Source organism: Pinus tabuliformis, chromosome J (genome assembly GCF_031772625.1).
Source record: "Pinus tabuliformis cultivar Carrire ecotype Pingquan chromosome J, CPIR1, whole genome shotgun sequence".
Taxonomy (NCBI): domain Eukaryota; kingdom Viridiplantae; phylum Streptophyta; class Pinopsida; order Pinales; family Pinaceae; genus Pinus; species Pinus tabuliformis.
Window position 1 is genome coordinate 1,295,107,223 of NC_142295.1, and position 14,352 is coordinate 1,295,121,574.

At 38.1% G+C, this 14,352-nt stretch overlaps 1 protein-coding gene across 2 annotated transcripts in view; it reads right to left on the bottom strand.

The window, feature by feature from the left end:
* LOC149232033 (chlorophyll(ide) b reductase NOL, chloroplastic-like) overlaps nt 1-14,352 on the bottom strand; it is a 444,638-nt gene that overhangs the window by 72,209 nt on the left and 358,077 nt on the right. For both annotated transcript variants that reach the window (XM_089379335.1, XM_089379334.1), the window contains exons 9-11: nt 13,097-13,147; nt 12,800-12,850; nt 12,619-12,660 (exon numbers count right to left, since the gene is read on the bottom strand). In XM_089379335.1, the coding sequence (XP_089235461.1) occupies nt 12,619-12,660; nt 12,800-12,850; nt 13,097-13,147 (144 nt within the window). The remainder of the gene's footprint in view (nt 1-12,618; nt 12,661-12,799; nt 12,851-13,096; nt 13,148-14,352) is intronic.

Here is a 14,352-nt window from a genome sequence, read left to right on the forward strand (position 1 = left end):
GAGAAATTCTCACCTCAGAAAATCAATTTCCTCAATCTCTTTATGTGTTTTTCCAAATGAACCCTAAACCTCTATTTTATACTTTTCCTGTTGAGTCTTCAACGGTCGAGATTAAGTCTCTAATCAATGGCTAAGATTAAAACATGACTTGATCCGCCTTCTAGATCATTCTCACCCATATTTTGATTAATACCCATTAATATTTTAATTTCCCTAAGTTTAGACTTAGGAACTCCATTAAAAAGATTAATTATTTTAGTAAAATACAATCCATGTGGAATTTCATGAAATGGTTTCTAGGTTCTTTAGAACTCATGTGCCTTAGCCTCTCCACCAATTTTCAAGGCTAGAGCACTTCCGATGCTACCAAAAACTAACACTCCCTTTTAGCGCTCTAGCAACAATGTCCATCTACATGCTGCTCTGTTTTTGAAGCATCTCCTTTGTGCACTGTTGTTGCCACCAACACTATAATGCTGCTGCTACTGTACTGTTGCCCATGACACTGCCACTGCTACTGCTGCATCTGTACTACAACTCCCTCTCAAATGTTGCATTTGTTATACTACTAGCACTGCCACTGCTAACACTACATTCATACTGCAACTTAGTGGCTGAGAGAAGCAACTGAAAAACATCCAAAATTAGCTGAACTTAACTATGTTCAGCATAATACGATGAATGTTGGAATCTGTCTACTACTAGTCTTTGACCCTCTGAATCTTCTGCACTGCTACCAACCTTGCTCTGCGCTGATCAGTCTCTGGTCCCAAGCTACTGCATATGTCCTCCAAACACTCCACTGCATTATTTGACACTAAGTCCATCTCGCTACTGCTGAATCTTGGGAACCCGTAGCAAGGAATTGATCCAAAAGGTGGACTCCTCAAGGATCCTACCAACATGTAGTCCTTTCGACTACAGCTCAATATCGCCCCATCTCCCGCCTGGAGATGCGTGGGCACTCATGGCAAACTCCTCCTCGTCAATCTTTACTGAAGCAGCCTTAGGATCATGTTTCTCATCCTTGTCCTTTTTCTTCAAAGGACATTTAGATGCAAAGTGAGCCATCTCGCCACATCTAAAACATTTCACCTTTGAAATGTCCTTCTTCCGCTTTTGCTTATGTTGTCCCTTCGATGCTAGAGTTGCGTTTTCCTCCTCCTTCGTCTCTGTGCCACTCCCACTACTGCCATTGAGGTTGACCTTCACTAGGTACCTCCTTAACTCCTCTAATTGAAGAGTCACCCACATATACTCCCATGAAGGTAGTCTTTCCCTGCCCAATATGCTTTGGACGAAGACTTTCCATTCATCCGAGACTCCATTTAGGGCTATCCTCACCATCGCGGTTAACTGAGAAGTGGACCTCACTGCAGCAAGCTATTCTTTGGTATCCTGAAGACGTTGAAGATAAGAGTTGACTCCTCCCTTGTGCATCAAAGTCCACAACAATTTTTGTTCTAGGTACATCTTCTGCTGTTTGGAAGAGCCTTCATACAGAGACGACAAGGCTTCCCACATCTCTCGAGCTGTATCCTTGCCCTGCAAGTGTGAGACCACATGATCTCGAAATCCATCGAGAATGAGCCTCTTTGCCTTCCCCTGCTCGGCCTTGTACTTCTTCTTTTGATCATTTTCAGCAAGAACAACTACAACACTTTTTACGTAGGCCTCAAGATCATATTCCTCCAGAACAGCTAAGATTCTAGTCTTCCATATGACATAGTTGGAAGCTCCGTCCAACCTGTCCTGATCTCTGAGCCCATGCGATGCCATCTCACCCAACTGTCAAATTGACGACTCTAGTCACTTCTTAGCACTGCTCAGCTGCTCAGCAAGTGAGAAATTCGAACTTTCTGGCGGAAAGTTCTCTTAAGGAGAAAATTCCCCCTTCATTCTTTTCTAGTGGATTTCTGCCCCAGTAGAAATTGCGCCCTTCAAGCACTGCATTGAAGCTCTGCGTCACTCCCTCTACCTCTGCAAACTCATGAATTGAAAATCATACCTCTGTGTCGTCTCACTCATAGAGAGATTCCCTCGAATCTGCTTCCCGGTAAGGACTATGCAATCCCTTCAAGGGGATTCGAATTGCTGCTAAGTGCAGCTTTCGACCTCACTGCTCAGCACTGCATCTGCTCTTTCTGTTTCAAAATTAACGCTCTAATACCATGTGAAAATTCCTAGACTCGAAGGAACCCCTACTGCAGCAAATCTGAATCTACTTCACCTACTTGACTTTTTAAATTACATTCATCAAGTTATTCTTCTGAACACTAAAGAAATTACTTCTGCAACCTACACTAATTAAATATTTGATCTCATGAAATAGAAAACAGAGCAAAGAACAAGATACATAGGACACACTTATTTTTGGACACAATAGTCCCTGGAAAAACCCAATTCGGGATAACCAGTGCAGCAGTTCTAAGGGTTTATTATTATGTAGGAGAAGTATTTGAATAAAAAATCTAGGATTCTCATCTAGCAATCCTTTACAGAAAAAAATACTGGCGGAAAATCTGAGTGAGTTTTACCTCACTTCACCTGGCAAATTTCTAGCTGATCTGGCACAAGACTGGCTAACCTCGCTATTTCTACGCTAGCTCTTCATCAGCCCTGCGTCACCTTCTCTGCCCTTTGCGTCAGCTCTCCCAGCTGTTCCAGCAGTTCTCAGCAGTTTTGGCAGTTCCGGTTGTTACGACATCTCTAGACTCTGCGGGACAGGCAACTTTTCTGTGTCAGCTCTCTCGACTACTGCACTGCCTCTAGGTCAGCTCTCTTGGCTATTCCAGCAGTTCCGACAGTTCCCGGCAGTTCTCGATTTTGCAAGATAGGAAACTTTTTTGCGTCAGCTCTCCCAGCTACTGCACTTCCTCTGCGTCAGCTCTCCCGACTACTGCACTTCCTCTGCGTCAGCTCTCCCGGCAGTTTCGGCAATTTCACCAAACGGTTTCTACGTTCTTTAGAACTCGTGTCTTAGCCTCTCCACCAATTTTCGAGGCTAGAGCACTTCCGATGCTACCAAAAACTAACAAGAGGCAACCTATTTTACTCAGATTCTGCTTGCTTAATAATACAAACCCTCTATCTGCTGCACCAATTTTCTCGCATTGGGTTTTTCCGAGGACGCATTGTCCAAAAATAACGGTGTCCCTTGTGTGTTTGTCACATTTGTCATTTAAGTTTATGATCTGTATGTTAGTGTAGTCTGCAGTAGTGTTTTTCATCACTGTTTATAAATTAAATAACTTGTTGAATGAAATAACAAGTAAAAGATGCTAAACCAGTGACTGCAGTAGGATTTCTGTTTGTAAAGATTCAAAAATTTTCATAGCACAATGTCAGTTGAAAACCAAAAGCAACTTGAGGATTGACATGCAACACACCTGGGTGACTGACTGGAGGGTTGGGCAATTTTCACTAGGAGGCTGACTGCCAAAACTGCGCAGAGCACAGTCTGGACTATCGGTGCGCTGACTCACTGCTGAAACTGCACAGAGCATAGTCCAGCTTGGCGTACTGAGGACTGAAACTGCGCAATGCGCAGTTTCAATCAGCAATGACTACAACCTGGTCAAACTACATCTACGCAATTTCGGGGGCCAACAGACACTGCCTCTCAGAATTGCGCAGAGCAAGCCTAGAGGCTAGTGTTAGGCAAGCCCTACGCAATTCCTGGGAGGAAGGGAGAGCCTTCACTCTCAAAAATGCGCAATGCAAGCCAGGCAAGGAAAGGCAAGTTTATGATCTGTATGTTAGTGTAGTCTGCAGTAGTGTTTTTCATCACTGTTTATAAATTAAATAACTTGTTGAATGAAATAAAAATTAGGAGATGCTAAACCAGTGACCGCAATAGGATTTATGTTTGTAAAGATTCAGAATTTTTCATAGCACAATGTCAGTTGAAAACCAAAAGCAACTTGAGGACTAACATGCAACACACATGGGATGACTGACTGGAGGGTTTGTGTAATTTTCACTAGGAGGTTGACTGCCAGAACTGCGTAGAACATAGTCCAGACTGTCAGTGGGCTAACTCACTGCTGAAACTGCACAGAGCATAGTCCAGCTTGCCCTGCTGAGGACTGAAACTGCGCATTGCTGACTCACTGCTGAAACTGCACAGAGCATAGTCCAGCTTGCCCTGCTGAGGACTGAAACTGCACAATGCGCAGTTTCAGTCAACAATGACTACAACTTGGTCAAACTGCATCTGCGCTATTTTGGGGGCCAACGAGACACTGCCTCTCAGAATTGTGCAAAGTAAGCCTAGAGGCCAGTGTTGGGCAAGCTCTGTGCAATTCCTAGAAGGAAGGCAGAGCCTTCACTCTCATAAATGCGCAGTGCAAGCCAGGCAAGGCAAGGTCCAGACCAAGGCAACCCAGACCGGCCGACAGGTGATTGAAAAAGATGAAAAGGTTGAATGCATGTATGAAGTTGAGTGCAGACAAGAGTGAATAATCATGCATGCAAACAGTGAGCGCAAGATTCAGTAATGGGAAAACAAGTGTGTGAAGCAAGTCACCGCAACAGTGACCGTTAGTGCAAAAATAGTGTTATGCATGCGACAGCAGTGAGAAGCAATGAAAAACTTGAAATGGTGCTTCTATAAGCTAACATGCATTAAAACGATAGCAAACGTTCAACAAAACCAATCAAATAGCACTCGCACAAACCGAAATACAAAAAGCGACAGAAAAAAACAAAAGACATGAAAAGCAGACTTACCCGAAAAAACCTAAGTTGAGAAGCGTTGAATAAACAGTTTTGATAAGATCGAAGCTTATGACGCGCATGCCACAAATCTGGGAAAAAGCGACACTTGGTGGGAGGTTTCTAAAATGGCTTTTGCATGTAACCCGCAGCTGCTAAAAATGGATTCCTAAAATCTACGGATGTTTTTTTGCTTTTTGCTTTTTTAGGAAGAAGCAGCCCATGCATGCAAATCAAGATTGCTCAGTCCTGGAGGGAGCCGATCAACTTGGGAGCATATGCAACGGACTGGAAGCCTGCAGATGACTTATGCACAGTTTCTTGGCTAAGTGGCTCTGGCTACCCCTCAAGCTCTGCACAATTTCTGGACTGAAGCCCAGGCTGTTAGCCAGATCTGCGCAAATTTTGAGAGCAAGCCAAGTGATGGGTTGCTCTGCGCAATTTTCAGAGGGAAGGTTGCCTGCTTGCTTTGTGAATTTCTGGAGAGAAGCAGACTGCCTTGATGTTCTATGCAATTCTGGAGAGGAAGGCTGGTTCCCCTCTAGTTCTGTGCAATTTTCCAAGTGAGCACAATAGTAAAAAAATGACCAAGTTCCGGGATGTCAGCTTGCGGGTGGAAGGCAAACAAGCTAGAAAACACAAGTTGATAAGCCACTGAAACTCAACTGAAGCATATGTACCTGGACAGTGCAAGACATGCTATCAAAGATGGTTGGTTGGGAGGCTCCAAAACAAAGCTAAGGCAAAATATTAGAGGGTGGTTGTAGCCGCTACAACAAGACATAAAGATTACATTACAAAAATAAAAATAAAAACTAATAAAATATTGTATTGTTGAACAAAAACTAAGAAATATGATTAACTAGTATTGATTATATTAACATATATACCAATGTGGAAAAAGTTGAAGTCGGGATTAAATCGGCAAGGGTCCAAAAGTTGAAAAACTTGTTAAAGTCTGGAGTTTTTTGAAAAAATCGCAAAATTAAAAAACACAAAAATATTCATTTGTTTTTATTTTTTTTAACATCTAGGGTATCCACAACATCAAATAAATGCATTTCCACATAAACATGTAAAGAAAGCTAATATATAATATGTATATGAAGTCTAATGCTACATCACATATCAAAATAGTGAATCAACTCCTGAATCTTGAGTCTTGTCTGAGTCTCAACTCTCAAGAGTCAAAATATCAACAAAAAATATAATAAATGTATATCATGAGTCATCTAAAAGTCATAAAGTAATCAGTCATTAAGATCCTCTTCCCGTAAAAAAGTCATAAAGTAATCAGTCACTAAGATCCTCTTCCCCTTTTACGGGAATAGAGAATGGCTTTGCCTTTTCCTCTAGAGGAAGAAGGCCCAGCCCCTGGAAATACAAATGGAGTCAGTCGTCCTCTAGAAGCCGATGAAAGAGGTGGCCTTTGTCCTATGCTGTTGCTACCCATCCTAGATGGTGTCACCTCCTCCTCATCATCCTCATCCAGCTCTGCCTCCTGACCCTGATGTTGCTTCTCCTCCTCTACCTCTGGCTCTCCCTCCCCTACAACTGCTACCTCCTCTAGATCCACACCTAACCAATCTGAGATTGAGTCCATGGTCGACCTCTCAATCTCGACCCTCCATGCAACGATGGTATAAATATTGTCCAATGAGATGGCTTCCACATCAGTAGGTGTCTGAAGTTGTCTCAACCACAATCGAAGATTGTACTAGACGTAGACCATGTCATTGAGGTGTTGGGACTCCAATCTATATTAGGTTCATAGATTGTAAATTAGTACTTAGAAAATTTAAATATTAAAAATAATCAAATGAATTCAAAAAATTTAATTTGAAATTTTTTTACTTGTTGCGCTTTTTGTCATGTATTTTGTCAAATACACTCTAGTTGCGCTCACACCTAGAGGAACTACATGTTTGACTGAGCACTCGAATGGCAAGCTTTTGGAGATGGGGTACTCTGGCACCATAGCTTGTCCACCAAGCATCTACAAGTTAAAAGAAAAATGAGAAACATAAAAAAAAACATTGAAATTCTAAACTTGAAAGTTTGAAACAAACTGAAGCTTACTTGGCATTTTGGTCGTCCTATTCTTAATAGCCATGGTAAAATCAAATGTGCCACCTCCCATCCTATATACCTCCATTTCTTTAGAAATATCTTCACGTTCTTGCTCAGATGACACCATCCTCTCGACACAAGTGAAGAATCCATCCATCACCTCGGCATCAAATCTGAAATCACAGGCGTAAACAAATGCGGGGTTGAGGTAGATACCTGCAACATGAATGGGGCGATGGAGGGTACTGTTCCATTGCTCATCACTCACTCTCCATATGACCTGTTGTTTCTCTAACCCCTTGTCTCCCTCATCTTCATAATAAGCACGAATGGCTTCTTTGGCCCTATCCATGGCCTCATACAAGTAGCCCATTGCGGGCCTGTCTCCATCAACCAACCGAAGAACCCTTACCAAAGGTTCTGAAATGGCACACACCTCTACTCTTTCCCAAAAGCTCTGATCTTATGAAACTAGTCTGCATATGCCCTCTCCCTCTGGTTTGCGACTAATAGATAAAGCATGCCAATCCGGTGAAAGAAACATGCTCTTCACATCCCACATAGAATTCAATAGACACTGAAGAGATATGAAAGTAGTGGCAAATCGTGTAATGGCAAGACACACCAACTCTTTGCTTTTGGTGAATTTTCTCATCAAGCTAAGCACAGATGCATAATTATATATAAATTTTGTTATGCTCCTCGATGATTCAACAATTTCCCTCACAATAGGAATCTTACCTATATCCTCCAACATCAAGTCAATGCAATGAGCAGCACAAGGTGTCCAAAACAAGTTAGGATACCTCTCCATAAGCAACTTGTCAGCTGCAACATAATTTGCATCATTGTCCCTTATGACTTGGACAACATTGCTTGGGCCTACTTCCTGAATGAATGTCCAACAACTCACATAATGTACGTGCATTTTAATGTGTGCAGATGCATTAACAGATTTCATAACCATTGTCCCCTTGGGACAACTAACCAAGAAGTTAAGAAGGGTCCTACCCTTCTGGTCAGTCCAACCATTTGACATGACTGTGCATCCAGTTTGTTCCCATGATGCCCTAAACTCCTCCATTCTAGAAGTGCAATCAGTCTTTTCATCTTGAAGAAGAGGCCCTCTCAATTCTACAAAGGTGGGGGCTTTGTACCTTGGGCCAACAACAACAAACATAGGTTGGTAGAATGGGTTTGTCTTGGCAATGTTGAAAGGAACATCACTCCATAGAAGACACTTACTGACCAACCTATCAGCTTCTACCTTTTCCTTTTTTTTAAGTGTTGATTTGATGCCAGGTGTGGTTCTAGGAACAAAAAAAGATGAGATAGATGAGGGGTTGGGACATATGGATGAGGAAGGTGATGTTAAAGAAGCACTGCCACTCTCAATTCCCCCCACCCTTGAGGCCCCTACAAGTTGGGATTTTAATGTTGCCCTGGTGTCTTTTCCCTCCTCTTTATCCATCAACGATTGAATGGCCCGTCAGATGATTTCTGGAGATGTATTTGGGCAAAGGTCAACATTTTGCCCTGGAATTTTCCCCAAATGAAATTTTAATCTGTTGATACCTCCTAACATATGCTTGCCACACAACTTGCAAGTCAAATACATTCTATTGATCCCCCCAAATTCGGGTATAGTATCAGGTTCACCATATTCCCACATAGCTTCCAAAAGCCTTGCCATTTTGTTTCAAACTTTGAACTTGAATTTAAACTTGGGCACAAAAAAAAATTGAAACAAATTAAAAATTTGCCATCACATAAGAAGCAAACACAAATGCAATAGTTGATTTTAGATTTTAAATGCCTCTTCTCAGTCACTTGCAAACACTCAGATTCAGTAAACATGGGTTTTAATTTTTGTCATTTTATTCTTGAAAGTTGAAGTTTTGCTTCAATCTAGATTCTAAACAATGTTTCCCTTTCAAAATTCTAGGCAAAAATAAGATATAAACAAACTAATAGAATTATAGAGAATTATAGAAAGATTTAAGAAGCCATTTGTGTAAAAAAAAACTAAGAGAGAAATTAAAATACATACCTGGCAGCAGCAATTCGGCACTTTGAATCTCTCACGTTGAGCAGTGGACAAATCTCCAAATCCCCACCACAAAACTAGCAAATATTCTCCTCTAGGGCAATGGCAAACAGCTATGAATCTCCACAGTGCCGAATGGGAGAAAAAACTGCAGCAAATGATATTATTTTCGACCTTTTTGGCCTCTTTATCCGTGGCCTGGGAGGACGGCCGACTTTTTGGGTCGACTCCCGATAAAATCGGGCATAAAACGATTTAATCACGATTTTTTCGAGACTGAAAAAGTCTGCAAAAAATCGGCCGATTAAATCGTTTCGCTGAAAAAATCGCAATTTTGGGATTTAATCCCGATTTTTTGCAAACTTTTTCCACACTAATATATACGCTTTAATATATATATATATATATAGTAAGTCATCAGGGCCAGGAGTATGCCCTAAAACTGCTTCTGCTTGGCTAAGATCTTGTCTTCCTCGGACGTAAGGAAACAGGTTAATGGCCCAAGACCCAGAGGCATCTGGCAGGAGTGAAACCTTGCCCCCTTACGGACCACCAACGGGTTATTCCAGGTGGCATGGTTTTCCTTGAATAACGGTGATGAGTCAACTTGCATTCGCAGTTAGCAACTAGAGATGGTTGTCCTCACTGTTGGTTTGACAACTGAGTTATGATAGGTTTTCCCACCTGTGAAAAAAATAAAGTAAGTCATCTTAAATTGAAAATATGGAGAAAACTATAATTTCTAAAAATGGAAATAATAGAAAAATGAAAAAAAAAAATCAAAATGAAAAAGTTGAATAAAAAGGAAATAAAAATAAAAACAAAAAAAAATAGTAACTAATAGAAATAGAAGTTACTAAATAAACCCATAATAAGACCTCAACCAATCACCTTACAAATAAATAAATTTAAATAATAATAATAATAATAAATAACAAAACTTGAATTCTCAAGGTTAAACTATGGATAAGACCTCAACCAATCACCTTACAAATAAATAAATTTAAATAATAATAATAAATAACAAAACTTGAATTCTCAATGTTAAACTATGGATAGGTGGCAAAAAATTTTGGTCAAAGACAAACTAATATGTAGTCAAAGGCAAAAATGAATGCGTAATACCATCCCTGCAACGCGTATAATAATAACAAGTAAATAAAAATATATATTAAAACATAAGGAAATTAAAAAACATGACAAACAAAATCAAATATAAAAAAGACAAAAAAAAATCGAACATAAACAATGTAAACAAAAAATAAAACAAAACAAAATTGACTTATAAAAGATAAAAATTAAAAAAATAAAAATAAAAAATATAAATAAATAAACAAGAAAATGTTTCCAAAAAAAACATAATGTATGAAAAAAAAAATTAACCCAAAAAAATCAAAAGAATTAGAAAAAGAAAAACAAATAAAATAAAAAAGATTAAAAAGAACATAATAAAAACAATTAAAAGAAATAAAAAACATTTAAAAAAAAATTAAAATTATTAAATAAAAAAAAAGGAGTCATGGGCCCTAGACATGCCAGGCCCTACATGCTGCTCCCTGCCCGCCCACACCCGAGGCCCACGGGCCAGGCCCTGCATGAATCGACCCTCGCTCACCCACGCCCGAGGCCCCACGGGCCCTAGGCAAGCGAGGGTCGATTTGTGCATCTTCCTGCCCACCCACACTCGAGCCCCCGCAGGGGCGAGGGAGGGTAGATTCTGGGAATCGACCCTCGCCCGCCCAGGGCCCGAGGGTTGTCGATTTTTTTATTTTTAATTTTTTTTTAAATGTTTTCTTCTTATTTTTTTTATTTTTTAATTATTTTATAAAAAAAACTAATATTTTTTCTATTTTTTTTTTTAAGAATTGTTTTGATGTTTTTATTATTTTTAATGCTTTTTATTTTCAATGGTTTTTTTTAATTTAATTGTATCTTTTATTTTTGATGTTTCTAGTTTTTATTTTAATGGATTTTGTTTTTTTAAATTGTATGTATTTTTTTAACATTTTTACTTAAAATCTTATCTGAATAACTTTTTTTTGAAAAAAAAAGAAAACTTAAATTCATCATCTTTGAATATAAAATTCATAAAGATTTCATAAAATTTGCTATTTTGTCAACTCTTTTTATTAAATTTTTTTATAGAAATCTTTTATTTAATGTCATTTTTAGTGAAAAAATCTTAAATACGTATTTTTTTAATTATATCTGTATGCAAAATGTGTATTTTTTGTCCAGTGTTTAAAATTATTATTTTTTAGTGACAATTATTTTATTTGTATTGAAGTATTAATTAACGATATATAAATTAATAAAAAATTCTAACCTCAATATTAATGTTACTATTTTTTTTTAAACATTGCAAAGAAAAACAAAAAATGCATGTTTAAAAAGCCCTTTAAAAACAAACATCTTAGGACGAAAAACACAAATAAAAAATTAAAAAAAAAAAAAGAAAAAAAAAAAATTAGACAACTTGAAAAATGGTTAAATAATCAACATTTAAAAAAAATTGTGCACACTTGGAGCATAAGAATATTTAAAATGTAAAAAATATGCCTTAAAAAAATGTTGAAGTTTTTCAAAATCTGAATGAAAATAACCAGCATTTAAAAAAAATTATCCCCTTAATAAATTAATAAATCTTCATAAATGCTGGTTTTAATTTTTTCTCCATTTCAGTGATCAATTAGTGAACAAATTTATTACAAGATTCTGGAGATTTTTTTAATGCTACAATATGGGATTTCTAAGTTTTTGTATGAAGATCAGAGATACAGATCTTTTCCGCTTCTTTTGACAAACATATAAAATGATACAACTTTGGAGACTTAATCATCCCCAGATCTGTAATAATTTTTTGTAATGTTTGGTTCTTGTTCCCTTGCTGATTCTCACAATCAAGCCAGTTTTTTAAAAGAACAGACCTCTCAGTCCTATCAGCCCTTGACCGATCAGGGTTCCCTGAAATACAGTCATCATATTCAGCTCATGTAAATTTTTACCTCTAACAAAATTACTCAACTTTTTCCTTGGGGAAAAAAAGGGTTAGATTACGGCTGCAGTTTAGGGATCCAGATTCAATGACCTAACTGCAAGTATCTGATTACCAAGAAAAGGAATTTCGTAGTTGGCTCCGATCCAATATGTAAGAATGTGACATTTATGGGTGGGATATTACATATTATTACAATGATGGTTGTAGAATAAAAGACGTTTTTGGGAATTAAACATTTGAATGTAGAACAAGTAGTAAAGGTCGTGAAAGAAATTGTTTGCGCTAGATTTAGTTCACCAAGCAACCTCAGAATAACCAAGACCTATGTCTACAAATTTAGGAAATTGAGGAAAAAACTCTCTTAATTGCTTGTTACTTTGCACCACAAAAGTCAAACTACCATTAGGAGCAAAGCATGAAGGAGAAGAAGCGTTAATTCCACTTGATCATGGCCACCTTGCTTTTCACAAGGAGAAATGCCATTCTAGTTAGGAATAGCAAGATCATAAAAGACTTGCAAAGAATTTCCTTTAGAGAATGTAACAACCCTCAATTGCTCGAAGAAAATGTGACAGAAGTTTTCAATAAAACATGACCATTCTGGGGGATAACAATATCATAAGACACTAGCAAAGAATTGTCTTTATGGAATCAAACCACCATGAAGTGAAAATTTACTTCAATGTTTCTCTTTCCCACATTTCTATCACATCCTAATGAATTATTTAAAGTTAAGTATTAAATAGTAACTGCAAAAGCAAATCATAACTATGAGAAATGGTCATACCGTGTCTGCTGGTTCCGCAAGAACATTGATGAAGAACTTTGCCTGGAACAAAAACATAGAATTACTTTGCAATCAGCCCCCCACCTTCCCAGTTTCAAGCATAGTAGAGGGATACAAAAGAAAATTAAATACTAAAAAAATGTGCTGGTCCTTCATTTGAATGCAGTGATGAATTACACACCTGCTTGGTGTCGCTTCCAGACATTAGGAGATCAGTTGTTACCATACCAGGCTGCAACCTCAACAATCAGAAAAGGTATAATCCCATCCCAAGGAATTCAACAAGGGAAAACATTTTCTGAAATATAAAATTGAATGACTCCAAAATGAAAAATTCATATAAATCTAAAGAAATCATTACAGAATCCAGACTTAGTTTGGCCATGTTACAGAATATTACAGATCTGGGATCCATTAGCATAATTCCATCTAACTTGCAGCAAATTAAGGAATTTAGAATATTTTGAGAGCAACCTACCGACAAATTGTGCACCGCAACCTTTTTTATGCCTTGCATCCGTAACTCAGCCTGAAATCAAACCATATGACATTTAACATTACAAATTTTATCATCGGCCAACCTCCAGATTCCACTTAGCCCTTCAAGAATCAAAACCTAAATTCTTGTGTAATGACTGAACTTCCTGAAATATCAACAATTCAAGAGCAAAGCTTGCTCCTATTAAAAACAAAAGACATAAAAATATCATGAAGAGAAAACTTGAGAATTTAAATGAGAATTGAATGCCCCTTTTATAGTAGTCCAGATATCACAAGGAAAACCATTATTAACTGCAGCTTATTAATATCCACTATTTACCTACTTAACAAGTTCAGTCTAACTGGGCCAAAAAATTTGAAATTTCTGAAATAATTCAGTTCACCTGAATTATGCAGGTCAAATTAGCTTTGGAAAGTTAAAAAGGATTTTAAGCTGCCAAATAACCACAATCCTCCTCATTTCCGGAATAAGCTGACACCAACCCAAGCCTGCCATGTCTCCTTCCCGTGTTATTTTTACCCTAATACAGCACTGTAAAAGTGCTGAGTGAAACCCTGCTGATATGGGATAGTTTTCTCTTGAAAAAAGCATAGTTATGAGGGCTGAACCTAGAATCTTTCCTTCCTTTTAAATTCTGCAGAGCAGGAGACTAGTTGCTGTCAATCCTAAACTAACACCAACACTAATCATAATCCGATTTAGAATGCTGAACCTACATCTGAAGAAAGAGTACTGATTGTGGTGTTTACTCATAATCCTCCTCATACAGAGTCATCAATTTGATCTGACAGTCGAACTGATTTTTCCCCGAAAAATAACATTGGCTGTTTTAGATTTTGGCCTAATTTGGAGTTGATGTGCCACCTGAATCTGTTAAATGGTGGTCTTATTGATGCCAACGTCAGTCTTTGAACACTGCTAATATACATCAGTGGATTCAATTACTTGGAAGCTACAATAGACAAGAAGCCCTGGAAAGAAGAGAAGGAAGCCCAAAAGTTTAGAAACCCTTGTGGTGTGGTCATGATGCCCCGCATTTGATGAGGAAATTGAATGAAAAATTCAATGAATTTGCAAGCAAGACTATCATAAGATGATAGTACTTGTCATGACGTTTCCAATGGTAGGTGTCATGCCAAATAACTCCTCATGGTTGAAGAAATATTCCTTCTCACAGATGAAGCCCCAAATGTGTGCTTATGGTTACCAAATGAATGATAAAAGGAAGCCTT